Source organism: Microcebus murinus, chromosome 6, assembly GCF_040939455.1.
Source record: "Microcebus murinus isolate Inina chromosome 6, M.murinus_Inina_mat1.0, whole genome shotgun sequence".
NCBI lineage: Eukaryota > Metazoa > Chordata > Mammalia > Primates > Cheirogaleidae > Microcebus > Microcebus murinus.
The window spans coordinates 11185589-11209370 of NC_134109.1; the positions used below are offsets into that span (position 1 = coordinate 11185589).

The window sequence follows — 23782 nt, forward strand, 5'->3', positions numbered from 1 at the left end:
GGAGGAGCTAAGTAGACAGGTTTTAAAAGATAGGGCCAGCCTTCCAGGCAGTACTAGTATTGTCACCTGGTTTATGGGCAGAGCTTCCAGATCCAGTGTCCTGGATCTGCCATGCAAACTCTCCCAAGCTAATCCACTCACATACATAGTAAGCCCTAGGGGAGGGTAGTATTGCTCTTGGGTGCATGCCAGGTACCCAGTATTAAGCATCAAGGACAAAAGGTGTTACGGAAACCATTTTAATGCTAGGAAAATGTTTTCACCTACTGCTCAGGAAGCTGTAGGGCTTGGTCCACATCCCATACGCCTGGAGTCCCCAGCAGCCAGCCCCACCCCCATTTCTGCTCAGGGTGGCAAATGTGTTTGGCCCTTAGACTTGTCTAATGGTCCCTTGATGCTCCCATTGCTTGGGGAAGCCAGTCACTGCTGAGGTGGTGCGCTTCCCCACCTGCTGTGCCCTTCTGCTAGCCTTTGGGAAGAGTGGGCCCGGGAGCATCTCATCTGTACGGTACTTGAAGGTGTCAGAAATTCCAGCTGTTTTCACACATCTCATTCTATTTTAGCCAATAGTCCTGTGATGTGTAGGTGTTGTCTCCTCTTCATACTTGTGGGAATTGGGGTTCAGAGAGGTGAAGTGACTTGGCCAAGATCACACAGCTCGTAAGTAGCAAAACTGAGGTTTGAGCCCTGGCAGTCTGGCTCCAGAACCCCTTTGTTTGTGCTTAAAATAGGAACCCAGTCAAAAGCAGGGCCAGTGTTCTTCCTGTTGCTACATTCCTATTGATTTATAAAGTTTCCTTTGGAAAGAAAGTAGTAAACATGTAGTTATAAAGACAAGCTCTCAAAGCAACCTTCTTTCCAGCTTTTGGTGTAGAAAGAAATGGCTCTGTAGGGTGAGAGTGGAAGATTATCCAGAAAGTGTGACTGCCAGAATGACTGGCTGCTGTGGACGAGCAAGGGAATGTCCACAGATGCCTGGATTTTAACGAGGTACCAGTCCTGCCACTCCTCTTCTTCCACAGTGCTTTCCCTTGGAGACAAAGCTGAGGGCAAACGTGGAGGGAGTGGGGCCAATGTTTTGAATTTGGCCAATGGTTTTGTGGAAAAAGGGGAAAGCAGCAGATAAATAAGCCCATGAAAATGACTTGGTCTGCCACTGCCAGAGCTTGGGGGATCCTGAATCCAAAGTGATAGATTCTTTGCCGGGAGCAGGGTCCCCTGTGAGCTTCCGTGGGATCTCTGGCCTGGAAGCTCGGCACTGGCAAGTCTCACAGGGAACTTCTCCAGCCAATGTGCCAGAGAGCTCTACTGCTGGGACCACCACACAAGCCACAGACGCAGAGAAGTGGCAGCTAGTGCTGGCTTCTGCTGTGCTTGAGGAGCCGGCTGGAGGGCCCAGGACCCACATCACAACCCCTCAGAGTAGCCACGTGTGTTCACACAACAGGGATTCCCTGCAGACTTGCCCGGCAAAGAGGACGCTATGCACAAACCCCCACTCTTCCAATGTACTTGTCAAAGACCCCAGCACCTACCTGGGCCAGGATGGGACACTGAACAAATTCAGAGATGAGGGTCAGGTTTACATTCCTCTGGAAAAGTGACATAATCACTTAACTGGAGCCCTTTGGTCCAAATTCCAGCCAAAAGCAGTATAGGAACCAGGGGCCCTGCCTGGAACTAAAGCCCCTGACATCTAATAGTGCTACTGGCTTTTCACAAAGGCAGAAGAGTGACACAAATCCATCATTTGTGTCAATAGGACTCTGAAGAGTGTGCTACTCATCTGTGCACAGTTGGGTTTTCAGCAGACTGATATAGCAGCACCAATAGATTCTAGTAAATTCCTGCAGAAGGAAACCTGTGAGAACACAGCCTTCTATTAAGGAAGGACCCCAAAGGGCAAGTCTACACCCTGCATTTTCCCTTTCCTTTTGCAAAGGGAGAGGTTGCTAGCAGCAAGTCAGCCCAGCCAGTATGTGACTCCCCACTGCTGCCATCTTGCCCGCCGCCAGCCCAGGGATGGGCTCTTGGAGGTCCTGAGGTAGCAGGGTAAGGAGCTTATTTAAGGAGGCAGGTCCAGGGGGCTGAATGAGAGCTGCTGCCCAGAGTTCTCAGGCAATTTCCACAATGGAAATCTCCCCACTGTTAGTTTCCATGGCTTTCTCTGTTCTTTCCCACCCATCCCCTCACCAGCCCATAGAGAGAGAGCAGAATGGGAGAAAGAAGCCAAAGGCAGGCAGCCTTGCAAAGCATCTGCTCTGCTCAGCTGGGGTCCATGGCTGCGTGTGCCAACATCTCTACCCGGCTGAGTATCTAGACTCTACTTCCAGGATATGCTGAGGATGAAGGGACAGCTGCAGCTTCCTGGTCACAGACAGAAATACATAGATTCTGGTCAGACCCTAGCCTTCCTGAGCCTCTATTCAGGTGGGGCTGACAGCAGAACCTGAAGGGCCTACCCACCAAAACTCAGCCAGTTCTGGTCCTGAGAGAGGTAGAGGGGGCCCCAACAACTTGAGCTTCATGCTGAAGGCTAAAGGCCCCTTTCTGGACTTTGGCAAAAAAGTCTTTTTTCTCCTTAGGTTGAGGGTAGGAAAACACACCCATCATGAATGTTTGGAACCACACTGCAGCCCTCACATTCAAGTTGACCTCAACAGCCCATCCACCAGAGCCCAGTCCCAGAACCAACCGGACTAGATTCTGTTTTGTAGGCCTAGTAAGTCAGTCACTTGAGTTAAGACACCTGACCTTGAGTTTCCTCCCCTGCAGAGAGGCACTATCCCTAGTAAAGAGAAGCCAGAGGACCCCATTTTTATACAATGGAATGTCAGCACTGGCAGGAACCTCCTCCAGTTGAAGAAACAGGTCCATACAGGGTGGGTGACCCACCCAGCATCTCACAGGGAGCTGGGGTGCAGAGTCAGGGGCCCTAGCTTCCTGGCCACGAATTAGAAAGCATTTGATCCTCCATCAGAATAAATACCAAAAATACCCCCGTTACCACAGTCCAGAATGGGTGGGCCTCATTTCCAGTGGCTTTGCACAAAAGGCTGTACATTTTCTAGCTACAGTCTAGATCGCTTAAAAAATTGAAAAGCCGGAATGTTCCATTCAGAATGCAGTCCCATTAGGTGACAGATTCCACTGCATGGCCTAAAATTAATCAGTGTTTATCGGCTGCGTAGAGGATGTTGTAGTGGGATGTTTTATAGAGCAGGTAAACGGAAGGGGTGGCGGCCTCGGGGAACACGTGGTGGTTCAAGGCAGTGTCCATCTCGTCCACGTACTCCACCTGCAGGGCGATGTTCAGCGCCTGGGACAGGGCTGTAATCTGGATGTGGTCACACTCCATGGCCATGGGCTCCACTTCCTGCAAAGGCCAAAATGAAAAAATAAGGCAGCTCAGGAGGAAGGCCTGACAGAGGTCAAGTGAGTTCAACCCTGGCTCATGGTCACAGCAAAGCTTCGGTGCTGGGACATCATCGTCACAACAACCCATGAGGTGGGCACTAACATCCTCACTTCCCAAAGGAAAATGGCTCACTGGGAGGAAGTAGCACCGTTAGAAATTTCTAGAATTGCAAGAACTGAGCCTGGATCTCTAGACCCTCTTGTTGGACCTGAGAAGAGGCCACTACCTTTGAGCGACCTGGAAAGGGGGGCAGGGATTTTTCAGGTTGGCCATCAAAGAATCTCAGAGCTAAAAGGCACCTGGTTGCCCAGGGATTCCAAGTGCAAGTGCTTCCAGAGGCGGGAGCAGAGAGAGGCAGGGGTGGTGGCAGGCTGGTGAGCACGTCCCACACACAGCAGGCAGCTGCTGCTAGCTGTGCTGCCATGCAAGAGTAAGGGCCCGGAGCTAAATCTCCTGATTTTCCAAGAGAAATCCAGATATTCATATTAAATTGCACAATTTTTAAATATTGGCAACTCTTTTAGGTAAACACCATGCACTGTAAACAAAAACACGTGTTGGGGCAAATGTGATTCTGGGGCTGTGCAGTTTTGCAAACAGGCCAGTCCAAAGCCCTTATTTTTTGGATGGAGAATCCCCAGGGAGGGGAGGTGGCCTGCCCCAAGCCACTTGGTACAGGCAGCTCAGGTGGGACCTGCCTGCAACTTGCTAACCTAGCGCTGTTTGAATCAGTGGGGCAGCTGTGACACCCACATCCCCTGGCTAGGGACGGCGCGGCAGTCTGCAGGAGACGGCGGCAGGAGCAGAGCCCGGGCGGGGGCTGAGGCCCGAGCACCTACATGCATGCAGAAGTCTTTGATGTCCATCTCCTCGTCAATGAAGTGCCGGAAGAAGTCTGCTCGGTTCTTGATGAAGGCCGATGTGAGCAGGCGCAAGAACTGCACGATTCGGTCTGAGGTGCTCTGGTCGTTGAACACCTTCAGCAGGCTGGACACCGAGCCGTCCTTCTCCACTAGCTCCACCACGCTGTAGAACTGCGCCACCAGGCCATCAGCCGGGGAGGCCCTGGCAGGACCTGCCTCGCTCCCCGCCCACCTCCCTCGTTCCCAGGGGTTAGCAAGACCTTGTAATTCATACGTACGGAGGCATGTCTAGGGGACAGCAGTTGGGTCTCCCCCATCACCACCTGGGTTGGGGTTCTCATGTACACATTCAGAGTGGCAGCGTCTGAGAGTCCTTGAACCCACCCCCTTAACTAATCAGATGGGGAGGTGTGGGGTGGAGAGGGAGTGGGGTGAAGGAGGGGCCTCCTCTCAGGGAAGGGCAGAGCCCTGGGCTCCCTACAAGCAGGCCACAGCCCTGTGTCCCTCCCCAGGAGGAACAGAGCTGTGGGCTACGTGGGGACTCCTGCCGGTGTCCGCTCTGCCAGCGTGGAAGGAGGGATCTGGTTCCTCAGCCAGCATGGCTCAAGTGAACTCACAGCATTAAAGAAGTTTCGGAACTTGTGCTCCTCAAAGCCAGCAGCTAGAAGGTCGTTTGGGGTCTGCAGTACACGCTCTTTGAACCTAAAAAGGAGATTTGGCACTTACAAGGAAACATAGGGGTGTGCTGTGACACCAACTGTGCATTCCACTTGAACCCCTGCACCCCACCGTCCCTCCAGTGAGTCCTCAGAACCCCCTGTCCCACCATAGCTGTCACCACACACATTTCTACCCCATCAGCGCTGCCAGCCCCTCTGCCAGGGACTCTCTCCTCAGGGCTGTGCAAGAGCCAGTTTGTATCTATCTGCTCATAAGAGGGAGTTAATTGTTACATTTTCAAGAATTCTTCCAGCCAGGTGTTAACATAGCCATTATTAAAACTCAAATGATGTAAACTTACAATGAAATAAACTATACTAAAAAACAAAGTTAATAATTATTCAAAATGCATCATTTACTAATTATCTATGCTCTTGAGGTTATGGGGTTAGGTCTATTGTGCACATACAGTGGAAAAATGACATGGACTGTAGCGTGTGTTATTTTGCATTTCTTCCCAACACCCTACTCGGTGACCTCGTAATGACAGCTTGGAATCGATCGTGACAGGAGTACTGACAGCTATCAGCAAGCAGCTGACAGCTCAAATCTGGCCTCCCGGCCTCCCCCCCAGCAAGCTGTTAAACATTTGCCAGCACTGAGTCACCCCTGAAGACCTGGCCCAAAGGCTGTGGCTCTGGGAACTCTGGATCGCCCCTTTGCACCCATGCCAAGGCCCCCTAATGGCATGGCCCCTTCCTGGGACACACACATTTTAGCAGCAGAGATGAGATATGGAAGAATAGCTGCCTTCTGCACAAGGACCAAGTGAGTGGCTTTGGGGGACCAGCCAGCGGGCACGGAACACTGCAGCCATGCTTAGCTCTCCTGCCCAGCACCTGTCCCCTGGGAAGGGGGACCCCAGGAGGCGGGAGGTTTCACAAAGGAGTACAAAGGCCTGGGTAGCTTCATAAGCTGCTGTGCTCTGCGCACATCAGGTGCCTTGTGGTGGGCGGGAGGAGGGGAAGGAGGATGGGGTAGTTGAGAAGCAGATCTCCTAAATCAGAAAGAGGGCTATTTTTGCCTAAACACTTGCCCCTGGCTAGTCCTGGGCCGCATCTAAGAGCCTGATAAGACCATGACGAGTGTGGGGTGAGCTGCCTGGAGTGGAGGGAATGAGCACTGTGCTGGCTTCTGGTTGCATCCCCCTCCCGCCCTGTAAGCCCCCTGTGGCTTTGGTGGGCTCCCCTGTGGGTGATGATGTCACCTCCACTGCAGCGGGGCTGAGGATAGGCAGGAGGTACTGGGTGTCCAGTGCTTTCCACTGCTGGGCCTGCTACTGCCACTCCACTGGCGCCCGCTGGGTTTCCCCTGCAGCTCAGGGCAGGGGCTGGATGGTCAGGACACACCCTCCCAGGCAGCCCGGGGGTGATGATGAGGCGGCCTCCTGAGTGGGAGGTGTTGGACAGGACTGACCACCACAGCCCTGCCTGGGCTTGACCATCCTGCTTCCAGGCCAAACACTTGGGAGTCACCCTTGATCCCCATCTCTGCTCACGCGCCATGTCCAGGTCCCATATGAATCCTGTCTACACCAACCCCACAGTGTCTAGAATCTATCTGACTGCTTCTCGCCACACCCATCTTGTCCACCTGCTCCCACCATGGCCATCTCTCCTCTGGGTCACTCCCAACCATGTCTCCCTGTGTCCCTGCCCTGGTCTGTCCTGCACACAGCAGCCAGCAGGGCAGGTCCCCCTCCCCTGCTCCATCTCCCAGTGGCTCCCAGGTCATTCAGGCTGAAAGGTCCTTAGAGGGGCCCATGAGGCCCTGACCCAGCCCTCTGACCTCTCCAACCCCTGCTTACACTGCAGCCCCCAGCCCGGGCTCCCTGGCCCCTTCCCCGCCCGACATTTCCCACACCACTCATCACCACCTGACACCAGACGCAGGTACTTATGTCCCGTCATCTTCTCCCGTTAGGATGCAAGCCCCATGAGGCAGGGATTTCTGTCCCTCTCGTTCCCGTTCACGGTGGCACCCCCTGTGGCACTGACTGGTGGGGTGAGGGAGGGCGGGGGAAGGTGACCAGAGCACAGGGGCTGGCGCAGAGAGAGACGCGGGAGCTGGGCTTGGCCGGCAACAGCTCGCCGAGTCCTCACGACAGCACCCTTAGTGTGCAATATTATCCACCTTCCAAGGATGTGAAAACTGAGGCTCAGAGAGGCTGGGTCACTGGCCCGAGGTCACACAGAAAGTAAGCAAGAGAGTGAGGTCTGACCTCAGGGGCCAGGGCGCCTCCATGGCACAACTCCAGAGGACATGGGTTGTGGGGAAGACGAAGTTGGTGTCACAACCTCTGCACTGTGCTGTCTCGACCCCCACAGGGCTGTGAGAAATAGGAGGGCGTGAGAAAGCCCACCCTCCTTTTAAAGGGGCTCGGCCGGTTTCTCACTTGGGAAACGATCTGAACGGTTCATTCAAAATAAGGAACAGATGGCTTAACATCTGCCTCCTTTGAGATCACCTGTATTTTGAACAGGAGACGGTGACCTTAACCTAGTAGTTCTTAACCTGGCGGGTTCACTTTTTCCTCCCAAGGAGATACCTGGCAATGTCTGGAGATGATTTTGGCTGCCATGATTTGGGGAGAGGTTACTACTGGCATCTCGTGGGTGGAGGCCAGGGACGCTGCAGGACAGCCCCCCACAAAGAGACTGGCCCCACCCCAAACCTCAGTAGTGCTGCTGTTGAGAAACCCGCTTAGCTAAAGGGGTCCATGGACCGAGCTCAGGAGCTGTGACCGCAGCCCCACTGCACTGTTTCCGGGGGCGGTGGGGGTGCATGTCTCCGATGAGGAGAGCCCGTGGACTTCTTCACCAAATCCTCCAAGCACGGTGAGACCACCAAAGGTTGAGAGCCAGGAGGTCTCTTGGCTCCTTGCTCCTTGAAGTGTGGTCTGAGGTCGGACCTGGGAGCTCGAGGGACATGCAGGATCTGGGCCCCATCCCAGACCTACTGACCGGGAACCTGCCCCTAACCGATCTCAGGAGCTGTGTACAAACGTTCAGGTATGAGAAGCCCTGAACTAACCAGCACGCGAAGGTCTGATGGAGGAATGGCACAGGGCAGCTCTGCGCAGAGACCTGCTCCCGCACCAAGCGCAGATCCAGGCCCGGCCAGGCAGACACCTGGGTCACACACACTACAAGGGCAGCAAGAATTGCTCAGAATGACAGGGCAAAGCTGCTTCTTTTGTCTGTTTCCTTTTCTCTTTGCAGTGAATCATTAAGTACCTCCCCAACGAATGCAACTCACCTGGGCTGACCCAGACTTGCGGATGAAACGGGGTTAGAAGGCGCTAGGTTACCGATTCCATCCCCAGCCTCTTGGCCACCCCAACTCTACCCAAGTGGGCAGCTGGGCTTCCCCAACATCAAACGCCTCTGCCAGGCAGCCTTCCAGCTCCCTCCCAGCCTGAGCGGAGGAAAAACCCTCTTGGAGATTCAGGGCTGACCTGGCACAGAGAACACACCTCAAGAACCCAGGGAGGCGACCTGCAAGTCCCTCCAGATCCACTCACTTGAGGATCTCTCTGCTCTTTCCCAGCAGAGACTCCAGGTAGGAATAGCCCAAGGCCCGGTAGAAGCAGTTTCCGTCCCCTTTGGTCTTGCGGATCGCGGTGAACCTTTTGCTGAGTTCCTGTGTGGGTGGGGGAGAGAAGGAAATGTGGACATCTGCAGGACAAGGGCTCTGCATGGCATTGGGCACTGGACCTGGCTGGTCCCCAGCCCCACCTCTCCCACATAACACCTGCTCCCTCCCCTCAGGCTGGCTGCCCCCACGCCATTCATTCTGTGAATACAGAAATGCAGCCCATGCATCCAGTGTTGGTCCCCGGCCCCAGGCAGCCCACAGTCCAGGAGAAAACACAGACGATTACACAGTGGTGGTGTGAGAACAGAGAAGTACCCGGCTGGGTGCCATGGGGCAGTGGCATTGACACGGGACTTTGGAAGTCAAGGAAGACTTCCTGGAGGAATGACGCTGAGAGAAGCAGGAGCCGGCAGCAGAAGGGGGAGGAAGGGAGAGGAGGCTGCAGAGTCTGGGGAAAGGGCCTCCTGGTGCCCTGGAGGGCCTCGGTCTGGACAGTCCTCCCAACATTCCTGTGCCACCCGCTGCTCCAGCTCTGCTCCCAGCTGTCAGCGTCCCTCTCAACTGGCCTGGCATCCCCTTTCCTGCCTCGTGGAGCTACAGGCAGGGTTTTGGCAGCAGAGAATGGTTTTCAAGAGGTCGGGAAGCCCCTGCTCCCCACCATTGGCGATGAGAAGGCTCAGAGCTGACCGGGCCCACCTGAGGCAGGCTGGCAGGGGAGGAGTTGCTCCTTAGACCCCTGGTCTCACCACCCGAGAGGGTTCCAGGGGACAAGAGTGTCAGCTTGCTGCTCGGGCCTAGCTCCTGCCCCAGGATGTGTCCCTGTGGCTGCGTTCAGATCACATGATGCCAACACCACCACCCTTAGCTGCTGCTGGGCACTTGGCCCAAGCTGGACCATCAGAGTCTCAGTGAGTAAATAAAGCATTTGGCACAGTGTGTAGCTTTAAAAAAATTTTTTTTTTTGCAACGGAAGGATTTCTTGCTAAGGCAAATGCCTGACATCGAAGTATTCTGGAGTGCTTTCATTTGCCCAGGAACCTGGCCCAGGCCTTCAAAGTGGTACCTCCTTCTTTGTTCCCAATTCCAGCCCATCTAATTTAGGGTCCTCTCTTCCGACCCTCTGCCCCACCTGGATTTTCCTCTGGTAAATCCTATTTTCAGGATGATCCCGAAGAATTGATAGAATGTCACATTTTTCTGATATTAGGTTGAAAGATGTTTCACTCTGAAAGATAAAGAAGAAATGCTGTGACAATTTCAAAAAGAACTGGCAGAATTCACCAAGTTTGGTGGCCTCTGAACTGCTAGTTACTTAATACCTTCCCACAAAAGCTACATGTGAGTATGTTACCAGCATCCTAGATGCCTGCCTGGATTGTCACACTCCCAGGACAGGGACGGGCAGGGTGAGCACCACCATGAGGAATGGTATCCCTGGTTATATGGACATTCATCTTGAAACCTGCAAACTGATTCGTTGTATACTTTTTTTTTGAGACAAAGTCTTGCTCTGTCATCCCTGCTAGAGTGCAGTGGTTTCATCATAGCTCACTGCAACCTTAAATTCCTGGGCTCAAGCGATCCTCCTGCCCCAGCCTCCCAAGTAGCTGGGACTACAGGAACACACCACCACGCCAAGCTAATTTTTAAAAAATTTTTTTAGAGATGGGGTCTCACTCTGTTGTTCCGGCTGGTCTCCAACTCCAGACCTCAATTAATCCTTCTGCCTTAGCTTGGATTTTCCTCTGGTAAATCCTGTTCTCAGGATAATCCCGAAGAATTGATAGAATGTCACATTCTATTAACAATGTCCTGCCTCGGCCTCTCAAAATTCTAGGATTACAGGCATGAGCCACCACACCTAGCCCATAATACCTTGAACCTAATGAACCCTCATGCCAAGGATAAGTGCCTTTGTCTCCTTTTGTCCTTCTTGTCTCATTCATTCATTCATTCATTCATTCATTCATTCATTCTTTTATTCATCGAACAATTCCTGAACATAAGCTATGCCATGCACTGTATCACATGCCGGAAATACAGAGGGAAGAACATCTAGCACCACCCTCCCCACCCAAGGTTCACAGTCTAGAGGGAAAACAATAATGCTACAGGGTGATAAGGTCCCCAGAAGAACTGGTACATGAGGGAGGCCTGGGGGTGCCAGGGAAGGTTTCAGAGAGCTGAGTTCATGGAGCACAGCATGGGGAGGGCATCTTCACGCACCACCTACCGGCAAAAGTTCACACTACAGCCCAGCTCTGAGTCAATTCCAACCCAGAAAGACAAGCCTCCTAGGGAAAGGGTCTCTCCAAGGTGAGAGGAAGGTGGGCAGGGAGGAGGCAATGGCAGGAGGAAGGGGATGCAGGGGAAGACAGGTCTGTTCAAGCAGCCAACTGCTCGCCTTGGGCTATCTCATCAGTGGGGCTCAGACAGCAAGATGCACCCCTGCCTGCAAATCGCCTTTGATCTCTGCATGACAAAAGTGTAAGAGAAGGCCAGGCGCTGTGGCTCACGCCTGTAATCCTAGCTCTTGGGAGGCCGAGGCGGGCGGGCGGATTGCTCAAGGTCAGGAGTTCAAAACCAGCCTGAGCAAGAGCTAGACCCCATCTCTACTACAAATAGAAAGAAATTAATTGGCCAACTGATATATATATAAAAAAAAAAATTAGCCGGGCATGGTGGCGCATGCCTGTAGTCCCAGCTACCCGGGAGGCTGAGGCAGAAGGATCACTCGAGCCCAGGAGTTTGAGGTTGCTGTGAGCTAGGCTGACGCCATGGCACTCACTCTAGCCTGGGCAACAAAGCGATACTCTGTCTCAAAAAAAAAAAAAAAAAAAAAAAAAGTGTAAGAGAAAGTGACATTAAAGCCACTTGCAGTTGACAATTTGAAATAAGTGACCCTGGTTCCCATATACTCACCAGGGAGACCATTTTTATGCAATAGTGCACAGCCGAAAGGTTGACCTTAGTTGTGATTTTTGTAAATGGAAATCTAGTTTTCCATCCATTTATTGCTGTCATTTTTTACACTTAGTTGTCGCTGGAGCCTGCCTCTTTGACCACAGCAGCCTTTCCCAGTGGTCTCAGCCTCATCACTGACTAGAGAATGACCTCAACCCCGTGCCACCTGCTCAGGAAGGAGCCTTTTGGTGTTTTAAACACCTTCCTCCACCTGAAGAAATACATCTGGATTTTTAATGATTAGCTTTCCCCAAAGTTAAGCAGAAGCAGAGAGCTGGGCCATGAGATTCTGAGGCCTAAACGACGTCTAGGTTTGCTCCTGTCCCCACAGTGGACAGACTCCAAACTCACATGGGCCCAATTCCCATGTCCAGTATCAGGACTGCAGAGAGGTGCTGGGACTGGGAAGGGCCGTCTCTAGGGGACCTGGATGTCCCCATCTATCAAAGTCTCCAAGCCACACAGCCTCTCCTGCCTCGGGACAGCTCATCAATCACACTGTCTGCCTGACTCCCCAGGGCCCATCACAGGGCCAGGCACAGAGCAGGGGCTGAGACGTTTGCTAAATGAATGAATATGAGCCACCTCCTCCAGGTGGCTTCCCTGGTCTCCCCGCCCCATCCGAGTTAGGCTCGGGCTCTCCCTTGCACCCACACTTCATTCCTTTTCTCCCTTCTCCCACACATGCCCTCCCCAGGACTTGGAGGGTCAAGGGCAACTTCCCAGAGGAAAACTTAAAGGTATGATGGAAGATGAAGTTGTCCTAGAGAACAGGAGGAAGAATGTTTCCAAAGGAAGAAACAGTGTACAAACTCTTAGGGGTGGGAAGAAGGGATTCTGGGTTTTGTTTCTGGAAGGTTCCATCCTGTACCCACTCTTCTTTGCAAAATTAAGTCAGCCCCAGGTTCCTTCCTCCCTCTGGCCTGACACCATGGTGGCAGGGCAAACGGAAACAATCAGCGGGCATCAGACAACCACCCTGGGGCAGGTGCTGGGGGCTGCTGTCCCATCAGTCGTTGCCCATTTCTTCCTCACTGGCAGAATCCTGCAACTTGATGAAAAGTGACCAGGTGAGTCATGCCTCTCCCACCAGGTTCCCCGTCATTTTCCTAGCCTCCCTTGCAGCTATGGGCGGCCAAGTGACTGGGGCTGGCCGACTGGACCCAGGAAAAACTTGCAGGACTTCTAGGGAAGCTTTTGGTTTTAAATAAAAAAAATATTAAATGGCAATTCAGGGCCCTCCCTGCTGCTGCAAGCTGAGCCCACCATACTCTTGCTCTCAGGGACACACTGTTGGCACCAGGCCCCAGCAAGGCACTTTTTCACGTTTTCCCTTCATCCCTGATCCTTGCTCAGATCCCTCCATACCCCCAACCCTCAGTAGGTGGTCTTCACGGCATGTCTTTCCATATGTGTCTGTCTGTTATGACGATGATGCTGCTAAAATGTATGTACCATGGAATTTACTATTTTAACCATCTGTAAGTATACAGTCCGGTGGCATGAAGCACATTCCCCTTGTTGTGATACCGTCACAGCCATCCATCTCCAGAACATTTTCATCTTCCCAAACTGAAACTCCGTCTCCATTAAACACTAGCTCCCCTTCCCCCTCCCCCAGTCTCTGGCAACCACCTTTATACTTTTCTGTCTCTAATGAATTTGACTATTCTAAGTGCCTCCTACAAATGAAATGTATCTGTCTTTTAAAAAACACAGAGTTGTATGCATGCCTGCATTTTAAGTTTGCATATTATTCTAAGGATATTGTGGGGTTTTCTTCCTCTGCTCAATATTATTTCAGATCCACCCCTGCTGTCACATGGCATGGGTGGCCCCATCTGCAGGTGATGGAGCCTTGGGTCAGTGGGTTAGCTCCAGCGCCCCCTAGTGGTCCCCGGTGTGTTTGTGGCACACCTGGGGGACAAGTGGGTTTCCACCTGGGCCCTTCAAGTCCCTGTGTGGCACCTCCAGAATGACCCAAATCAGCTCAAGGTGGTCCCCGCCCCTTTCCACCAGCTCGGCCCTGGTCACAGCCCCGGGCAAGGCTAGAGACTCAAGTCTAGAGAAAACGCCAGGTACATCCTCGATTTTCCAGCCCACGAATCAGGTATGATGCTTTGTGTTTGACCTCAGCTGACTGTAACTGATGCTTATTTTTAAAATATAGCTGGACATTTCCAGGATATTATGGAGAAAGGACAGGCAGGCCACGGCCTGACAATGTCCTGTCAGGCCTAATCAGGCCACCTGAAAGGATTTTAGCCCTTTAATTGCTGGTTTGCGAATAGATGCTAATTAAGTCAGGCAGATAGCACCTCAGCTTGGAGACAGTTTTTAGCAGATTGAAGCTGGGAATATATTTCAAAGTGAGAAAACGATGTTTCTTTAATCTCTGGCTTTTCCTCAGCAACCCTGGGAACTAGAGCGTGGGCTGGGTGTTCAGACCGGGTTTGAGTCCTTGGTGGGAGCCCGCACTGTATCTGCCTGCTGGCCTTGGAGCGCGGGCTTGGGCTGCGACTCAGAGCCGCACGTAAAGCACCTACTACGATGCCGGAGATGTGCGCCAGAGACCCAGCCCTGACCCTCACACCGCGCCCAGCCTCCAAATTTAGAGAAAGCGGGAGTCCCTGCTTTTCTCTCCCAAGCCTCTCTACATCTCCAAAACCTGCCCACATAACCCAAGAATTCCTCAAGCAGCCTACAGCCGCGTGCCCAACTCCGGTAAGGCTCTGCAGGTCCCCCGCCCCGCCAGGAGACCGTGCTTCCTGGAGGCTCCAGGAGAACCTGTGTTCTGCCTTCTTCCGTTTCCAGAGGCTGCCCGGGTCCCCGGCTCTGCTTCCACTGTCTCTACCGCCGATTCCAACCCTGCCCCTTCTCATGAGGATCCTGATAACTCCATCACTGCGCCCACCTGGATAACTCGGGGTCTTGGTTTAATCTCATCCGCTCTCCTCAGGTGACGCCTGCACGCACAGCATCCTCCCAACGGACCTTGCTCAGATCCTCACGTCTGCACCGACTGTCCCTAGACAGAGCTCCAGCCTCAAACAGCCAGCAGCCACTCGGGTGTCTGAGCACAGCATAAGGTGGCCTGTCCCTAACTGCTCTCTTGCTCCACCAAGCCCCCCAGAACACTGCTGCCCAGCCAGAACTCAGGCGTGGCCCAGGAGTGCTCCTCCACTCCCCTCTCGCCCGCAGGCTGGGCACTGTCGTCTGCCTGACTGGCCTCGGACTCCCGTCCTGTAGCACAAGCAGCAAAACAAGCATTTACCAGACAGGGCACAGCTGGCCTGCCGGCTCCACAGGCTTCCCTGGTGGCAAAGACTCCACCTTTCCACCTCCCAGCCTGACACACTTGGCCCTGGCTCACCTGGCTCTCCCGCACAGCGGCCCTTCTGCTCCTCAAGAACACACACACCCATGTCCACCTCAGGGCCTTGGCACATGCTGTTCCTCCTGCCTGGAACACTCATCTGCCCCTTCCCACGATGCAGGGGATGTCACCTCAGAGAGACCTTCCCGACCAGGCTGTCTGAAGTCGCCCCTCCCCCCACTTTATTTTACCTCTCCCGGGCATGATCTGACAGTAGTTCCCCTGTCTATTTGCATACTGACTGTCTCCTTCCAGGAGAGTGTCAATTCCGTGAGGGCAGGGACTTTGCCTGTGTCACTGCTGGCTCCCCGGGGCCTGGCACACAGCAATGCTCCAAAAATGTACACTGAGTGCTACGGGTTAAATTGTGGCGCTCCAAAACTCATATGTGGAATTCCTAACCCCCAGTACCTCAGAATGTGACCTCATTTGGCAACAGGATAGTTGTGGACGTAGTTAGCGAAGACGAGGTCGTACTGGAGTAGGGTGGGCCTGATCCAGCCTGACCGGCGTCCTTGCAAAAGGAGGAAAGTAGGACACAGATACGCACGCAGGGAAAAGGCCGCGAGAAGACCAGAGTTCTGCTGCCACACGCCAAGGAACTACCGGAAGCCCGGAGGGAGGCCTGGGACAGCCCCTCCCCTGGCACCTGCAGAGGGAGCGTGGCCGCGCTGACACCTTGGTCTTGGACCTCTAGCCTGTGAGAGAGTGAGGCTCTGTTGCCCTGAACCGCCCAGCCCGTGGTGCTCTGCGGAGCAGCCCCGCAGACTGACAGGCTGAGCGAACGAGGGAACCAGGGACTAGCCGGTGTCGGGCTCCGGCCCGGCCGCCTCCACCCGTGCCCGCTTCACTGCCAGAGAGATCGTCCAAGTTAACCATCTCTTACGTCTCAAAAGCCTGTCACCGTTCCCTCCCTGCCATCTGCAGAACCCAAACTCCACCACACAGAAAGCGAAGCCCTGCACAGAGCGTCCTGACCCCACCTGATTCTCCAGACTCATCTGCCCTGCCTCCCGCAAGCGCCCTGCCTCTCAGGGCTGCTCGCCTCGGCCGCAATACCCCATTCCCGACCGTGTTTCCAGGCCTTTAAGCCCCCTGGCCCTCCTGCCTGGAATGTCCTCTTCCTCAAATCCTTCCTGAACTCTCCTATGCATCCTTCAACACCCAGTCGAAAGACCTCCTCTGTGAGCCCTTGCCCAGTACTCTCACCCCCTCAGAGCCACTAACTTCCTGCTGCGCCCCCAACGCCCTTGGTCAGCTTCTTAAGCCACCGCCAGTAGCGCAGGGACTGCTTGTGTCCAGCTCTGTCTTGGCCAACAGGCCCCGAGTCCCGGAGAGGACAGACGCCTTGTCATTCTCATCACTGACACAGCGCCCTGCACAGGCCCCAGAGGGGTGCTCACCGGGACCTGTTTCGCAGGTGACAGAACAAAGCAGGATCGGACCCTGTGGTTTTAGTGTTTATGTCTGACTCCCACTCATTCTTTCACCAAATGCTCAAACACTTTGAGGGCTCACGAGACTCCTCACCGTCCGCAGCCCCTGCCAGCCCCAGGCCTGGTCCTTGTCCCAGCCCCTACCCTGGCAAGGGGCTTCATGTCTTCCACCTGGGGTCCCCTTCCTCAGCTTAGCCCAGTGACTTAGAAACAGGAAAGCAAAGGAGATGCTGTATTTTCCAAGGGCAATGTCTCTGTCCACCACACACACACACACACATGCCACCATGCACACCATGTGTTCTCAGACAGCATGGAATTACCACACAGCACAGGGCCCAGCATGGTCCCCGGCACACAGTTGGTGCTCAATAAATGCCATGTAAAGGGAAAAGAACAGACCCTGCATAGGCTCCACCCACATGTTTCCCGAGCAGACGTCCTATTTAGTGGGTTAACCACTTCATCCACCTCCGAGGCCCCCAGGCTCCTCTGAGGGGTGAGCGCTCAGTGCGCTGTTCCCCATCTGCCCTGACTGCCAGTCTCCCGGGAGGACGGACGGGAGGGTGGAGTCAGCAGTCTCACCACTGCGCAGCACAAAGGGCAGAAGTTGAGGTCCCAGCCCCTACTGCCCCGGCTGTGCCTTCAGCTACCCAGTGGCAGCCAGAGGGCATGCCAGCCTCTGGCTCCCAGGTGGCTAAACCCAGTGTTCCCAACATTCCCCCAGCTCCTGCCACTCCCTGGGCGATGCAGGAACACCTGGGCCACCTTCCAGGAGCAGCCGGACCAGGTAACCCTTGGGCACCAGGTAGACGCAGGAAGCTGGTGCTTTCAGATGCCGCAGAGGCGCCCGGCCACACCCCAGGAGCAGGCTGGCTTGGTCGGGACAGTGCTGGCTCAGGCGCCCTGGCTGCCCATGCCACACCCAGAACATGCCAGCCCATGACCAGGCTCTGACCCCATACCCCAGCATCTACAGTGGTGACCCATTTTCCTGCCCAGACATAGGAGGGAGGAGGCCAAGCAGGAAGAACCAGGCACCCGTGCACACCCATTTCAAAGACTCTGTGATCACAGGAAAAGCCGTGGCTAATCACCTCACATGTCCTCACTGCAGTGCCTTATACACGTGTGCTGAGGAGGGGAACAGACCAACCAAAGCCTCTTGGCTTTCCAAGGAGTGAAGGCAAGACTTGAACCCAGTGCTGTGTGGCCCGGAGCCAGGCCACCTGCCCACACACTCCACAGACTCCCTGGAGCCCCCTGCTCAGGGATGAAGGGTTTTAGGCAACCGTCCCACCCAGTTCCCTGCAGGAAGCCTGACCCCAGCCTGACCCCTGGAAGGTGGGCTGATGTAACACAGAGAGCACTGAACTGGGAGTCCAGAGGCTTGGGTCCAAGTCTCAGGTCCACCACAGTCAGTAGCAGTCCCTTCCCTGTTTGGCCTCAGTTTCTCCACCTGCCCAAGCCCAGGGTTAGGTCTGGCTCAGAAGGTCTCTGGGGCCCTTTCTGCGCAGACAGGACTCCGGATCAGGGGTTCCTCTCGTCTTTGCTTTCCCTGGACCCCTAACTCATGCACCTCAAAACTTGCCACAGCCTGTCCACGTGCGTCCTAACTCCAAAGACAGAGTAAATGTCCCGCCGCCCACGGGGACAGCGAACTGGCCACCTGTGCAACCCCTAACTTCGCTGATGGGGCTGGGGTGGGGGATAGGAGGGGGTGGCCTTTGACGGTCAAACCGTCGGTGGGTGGGGCCGTGAGCTGTCGACTGGGGGGCTACCTAACAAAGAGGAGGCGACCCACAGTCCGGAGTCTCCGTCCTCGCTCCCGCTCCCGTCGAGCACGCCTACCTTGCGCCGTCCAGGCAGCACCCCGGGGCCACCCGGGGCGGACGCGCAGGGAGGGGGGCCTCGGGCGGAGCTGAACCTCCCCGGCTGGGTGTCCCCCGGGGACAGGAGGGCGCGACCCGGTCCCCAGCATCCGTCCCGACTCAGGATCCCGGTCCGAACGCCGCGGGGACAGCGCCGGGTCTGAGCCTCGCGCCGAACCCGGTCCGGCGAGTGCACATGCGCCGGGTCACGACCCCGCCCCCCGCGCCCCCTTCCCGCTCCCACTTGGCGTTCCCCCGCGACGACTGACCATAGTGACCGGAGCCGCCGGGACAGGTCCCGCCCCAGCGAGGAGCGATCCGGTGCGGGAGGGTGCCACGGGAAGCGCTGGCCGGCTCCGCCGTTGGGTCGGGTGGCGGGGACCTAGAAGAAGTGGGGGCGTGCGGCGAATACACCCGACCGCTCCGCAAACCAAAGCTTAGCCCTCCACTGTGTCCCAGCAAGACACACGCCTCGTGATTGACGTCGGAGGCGAGCAATCAGAAGCCGGAACACAGGACGTCACAGAAAGTGGGTGAGACTTCATGCGCCTCCAGCCTATGCTTTAAGGGCCTTTTGACAGGATGCCGCCCCCTTTTAAAGACACAGAAAGCTTTTAACTAGCAAAGGAGTTAGCGCAACCCAGAAAGACAGGTCCTCATCTGTGAAGGCTGAAGGGCTTTTGAGCAAAACTGCAAATTGAAGTCTTCTGAAAGATTAGCTGGCCCTCCTTAATTCATAAACAAGGTCACATGAGTATAGTGTTCTCAGGATCAGAGGACAAACACTTAAGGAACACGTGTCTAATAACATTAAGTTACTCGCCTGACCCTGTGTAGCTCCTAAATAATATTTTACACCCTTCCAACTCATGAATCAGTAGGTTGCCACGCACCCAATTAATGTTTGTTGAATGAATGAATTTCCAGGATCGTTGACTCCGTGGCTCTTGAATTGTAGGGAGATATATATATATATGGCACAGACCCGGAACCAGGTCTGGGTGACTCACCTGGCGTACAAGCTCGTTATTACTAGACACCAAACATAGGAATATGTATCATTCAAAGATTCATTCACAGCCTTGACCCCTGGAGAAGCTGCTTGGGGGTGGGGAAGGGAGGGTTTGTGGGGAAGGGGGCTCCAGTGTGATGCATGCACCTGCTTTATAAATATTATTTCCACTGAGCAATTCCCCTCTCCACCCCACCCTTGCCAGGCACTGGGCTAGGCTCTTGGGCACACAGACATCTGTGTCTTCCAAGCATGTGTCATGTGCTGGAGCAGTAAGAACAGCAAGTGACAGTTATGCAAAGCACTTACTATGTATCAGGCACTGTCCTAAACTCTCAGCACATACAGCATCGTCTTGCTTAATATTCTCATCACTAGTTTATGGGGATAGGTTATGTTATTGTTATCCCTACTTTACAGATGAGGAAACTGAGGCACAGAGACATTGAGTTACTTGCCCAAATTCACACAGCACACAAGTGGGATTCAATCCGAGGCACTCTGATTCTAGAGCTGGTTTTGAATTCACTCTGCACATGATTACAGGGGCCATGTACCTCCACATGTCTACTTGGTTTTGGAGGGTTTCTGTCTGCTCTTTTGTTTTCTATAGCCAAGGATGCCAGAGGGGTGACCTGAGCAGTCTGGTGCTGCTGTGCTAAGAAGTGGCCCAGTTGGGCTGAATCCCTGGACTTCTGACTCCTCATCCAGTGCTCGTTCCAGGCTTCCCTCAGAGGAGGAATGGCTGAGCCAGGTTCCATGGGGTGTGGTACAAGGTATGGGTGAACAGTCTTTCTAGCTGAAGCTTCCAGAAGCCCTCAAGCTGAGCCAAACTGAACCCTGAGCCCTGGGCCCACTCTCCTCCCCTCCTCAGGCCCAGCAGTTCCAAACCAAGCTGGCATTGCCATATGGAAGGAGCACTGGGGTTGGAATCCACAAGGAACCCTGGCTCCCTGGCTCTGGGCTCTGCTACTCACTACTGTGTGGCCGAAGGCAACTCCCAGGCCTTCTCTGGGCCTCTGGCTCCTCACTCAGTGAGAGGGTTGGACAATCTGGGTGGTTAAAAAATCATTTTTTAAAAGTAGTTTTAGTAGAAAAGGCTTTAAACAACAAAAAAAAAACTTGATCTTACCCAGAATCTCAGTATATATGCAATGAAGTCTTTCCTCCACTGCAGCTCATATTAGCAAGGAAAAATGTCATCTCTTTAGTTTGGAACCAGGATTCTTCCTACATGCACTAAAGCTGGTTAGAAAAGGAAAAAAGTTTCAGAAGGGTCCAGTTGGGTTTTCAAACTGGGTCCAAGTTGCCCCATGGCTGGGGATGCACACGTTCTGTCTGTAATGAATTGGCTCCCCTCTTCCTGTGCCCGTTCTACCTGTGTCCAGGTGTCTGGGTGGAAGGGTCAGGGAATGACAGCTGTGGCTTCACAGATCCAGAGAAGGGTGGGGCCTCAGGTGTCCTGTCCTCCAGCAAAGGACCTGGGCACCTGGGTGCTGGATGCCCCAGGCTTTGGGGATGTCCTGGCCTCTCTCAGGCGGGTCAGACCCAGGGCTCACCCAGGCTGAACCCACCCCACTCTCCGCAGTGGCGGTGGCCCACTTTCCTCATCCTCTCTCTCCCCGACTTCCCCACCTCACCAATACATGAACTTGAGAGCATCGCTTTGGGTACCCAGAACCTACCCCGTGCTTTCCCAGCTCTATACAGCTTCCCTCCTGGAACATCCTTTTCCCAGGCTCTACTTGTCACATACCACCCATCCTTCAACTCCTGGCTCCTCCTCCGTGAGGCCTTCCCAGATTGCCCAGTTGGTCATGAATCCCCTTTTTTTTTCTTGGAGCAGCTTATGTTCCAAGTGAATCCCTTTGAATTTCCACACCATATCTCTCCTCCCTTGGTGCCGGTCCCTTGCTACTGGGATTTGGAGGGGGCAGTAGGACCTGGTAATTATGAGCGTGAGTTGTGGCATCAAACATACTCATGTCACCATCCCCGCGGCGTCAATCCTTGAACAAATCATGCTTCTCTGAGCCTTGGTTTCCTCATCTGTGAAGTGGGGATAGTCATTCTTATCTCAAAGACTAAGTGAGATGGTCACGAAAAGCGCCTGACACTGTGCTTGGTCTCTAGTACCTGCCCGATAAACGTGGGCTTTGCGTGGTGTTTATTTGGGGCCTGAGTCTGGTTCTCGTGGGCGTCTGTTAGCCAGGATTTGCACGTGGCAGGGATGTCTGTGTCTGGGCGCCTGAAAGGTGTGCCGTATGTCGTCTCCCCAGGTCAGTGGCGTGCAGCTATGATGGGGGCTTCGGGCAGCCATGCCAAGGTGTAGGAGCTGTCGTCTTCCTGATGCTCTTTGCCTTGCGCTATTCATTCACTGGACCATGCTTCCCCACCCCAAGGCTGCGGCAGGTGCTTTGCAGGAGGACCAGGTCCCCCAGGGTGTAAAGTGCTTGGCCTCTGTGCAGAGTGCAGGCTCCCTGGCGCTTTGAGTTTCCCTGCTGGATGTCATCACTCTGCCCCTGCAACCTTCAACTGGAAAACTCATTGAGATACAAATTCAGGTGTTGTATCCTTGCTGGGGATGATCAGAAAGTAGAAGAGCTGGAACTGCCTCCGCCCACGCCCCCCCCTGCCGTGGCTGCCCTGCAGGCTTTTGTTTTTGAGAGAGGAGGCTCTTTCTAGGAAGCAGGATGGGATTAGGGAGGTTAGAGAATGGGGAGGTGGATCTGGTTGAATAGGGAGAATTTTCTGGAATCTGGGAAGGGTGGAATCAGTTGTCCCAGAACAGAGGAGACTCCCAGTGCAGAAAACGGGTCACTGCTTATTCACACATCGCCTGCTGGACCCAGAAGGGCAAAGCCTGTATCGCATGCAGGAGCTCGGGCCCCTGGCCTGGGGAAGAGCCCTTTGTCCTTCCCATTGAGGCACCGTGTGTGTTTGGGCAAGAGGTGTAGCAACAAGACCAAAGACATTCGTTTCACACTCCACAAAGATTTATTGCACGTCTGCTGTGATGGGCACTGACGAAGTACACCACTGCGCAAAACTGACAAAAGTCACTGCCTCGCTCAGCTTATGTCCTAGTAGGGAAGTAACCTTTAATTATTCTGCACGGAGTAAGTTGCCCAGGACCGTGCCTGCCCAGTGGGGTTAGGGAGAGGATGGGGAGGGAGCCCCCCAAAATAATTGAGATTTCGTTTCCCTCCAGCACCAGGAGATGGGACCCACCGTGAGGGTTCATTTTAGCAGGGAGAAACCCCAGGACTGTGGCATTTCTTGGATCCCCAGAGGAGCCCAGAGAGAAGGCACGAGAGTCTTTTCCAATGTGAGGCAGGAAAATCTGGAGGAGAAATAATTTTATAAAACTGGGTCATGACCATGTCACACCTCCTTTTTCAGTTTAAATGTGACCACAGCCCTAGAGGATGATAGATGGGCCAAATTTCCACGCAGCCGCCCATTTGTGGGCACTCCAGGATTTTGAAAGCTCATGTTTCTCAGTTCAGATGCCCCACGCAGCCTCCTGGGCTGGGCAGGAAACCGCCTCTGGCTTCTGTGAGAAGAGAAGCACTTGGTGTGGTTTGCAGAAAGCCACAGCGGCTGGGAGGTCCCTGGGCTTGGAGAGAGCTGCCCATCCCAGCCCATCCTCAATCCCTTTGGTGGGGAGAGAGGGGACAGAGAGCCCCGCTCCTAAAGGCAGCTGGAACATGTCCCAGCAACTAGACCTTGGGAAGGTTACATGACCTGTGCGAACAGTAGCATGCAAATGGCCCCAGGGGACCGCTTCCCCGCCCCTCCTGTGTCCCAGCCCTTGTGTAATCCCTCCCTTGAGTGTGGGCTGGACCTAGTGACTTGCGTCTAACCAATAAGCTACAGCCGAAGTGATGCAATGTCATTTCTGAGATTAGGTCACCAAGAGACTGTGGCTTCGGCTTGCTAGGTCTCTTTCACTCTCTCGCTGACTGTGTTGCAAGCCACTCTGTGGAAAGATCCACAGGCGAGGAAGGAGCAGAGAGAGGGCCTCGGCCAACAGGCAAGGAACCGAGGCCTTCTGTCCGCAACCTGAGAGGAGCTTCGTCTGCCAACGGCCTTGGGAGTGAGCCTGGAAGACAGCTCTCCCTGGTGGGGCCTTCAGCTGAGACCACAGCCCTGGACGGCAGTTTGATTCAAGCCTGGGCCAGAGGAACCCTCCTGCCCCCCAAGCCATGCCCAGATCCCCGGCCCACAGGGGTAAGAAGAAGATAATAACTCTTCGTGGTTTTGCTACGTGTGTGGGGTGGCCGCTAGGTGGCATTGGCTAATTGACGCAGCCCTTCTTGCTCTCCGCATCAGCGTGCTCCTCTGTGACGCGGCTGATGATGCTCCCCGCCCTGGCCATTGTGTGGGTGAACCCAGCCTTGGGGGCCCTTCCCTGGGCTCCCACTGAGGCACAGCGGCTGTTCCACGGCACGGTCCTCACTGCCGCTCTGGTCGCGCGGATTGCTGTCTAATCGCAAACTGGGCCTCATGCCGGGAAGGAGGA

The 23782-nt window shown here is 54.4% G+C and overlaps 1 protein-coding gene across 1 annotated transcript; it reads right to left on the reverse strand.

Moving 5' to 3' along the window:
- Positions 1-3111: 3111 nt before the first annotated feature.
- On the reverse strand, positions 3112-18715 carry OTUB2 (OTU deubiquitinase, ubiquitin aldehyde binding 2). Its single transcript, XM_012738622.2, has 6 exons — positions 18515-18715; positions 9728-9823; positions 8525-8643; positions 4899-4983; positions 4258-4452; positions 3112-3376 (listed from the first exon to the last, which is right to left on the reverse strand). Exons 1-6 carry the CDS (start codon positions 18515-18517, stop codon positions 3170-3172), a joined length of 705 nt encoding a protein of 234 aa, XP_012594076.1. The 5' UTR covers positions 18518-18715; the 3' UTR covers positions 3112-3169.
- Positions 18716-23782: the final 5067 nt, after the last annotated feature.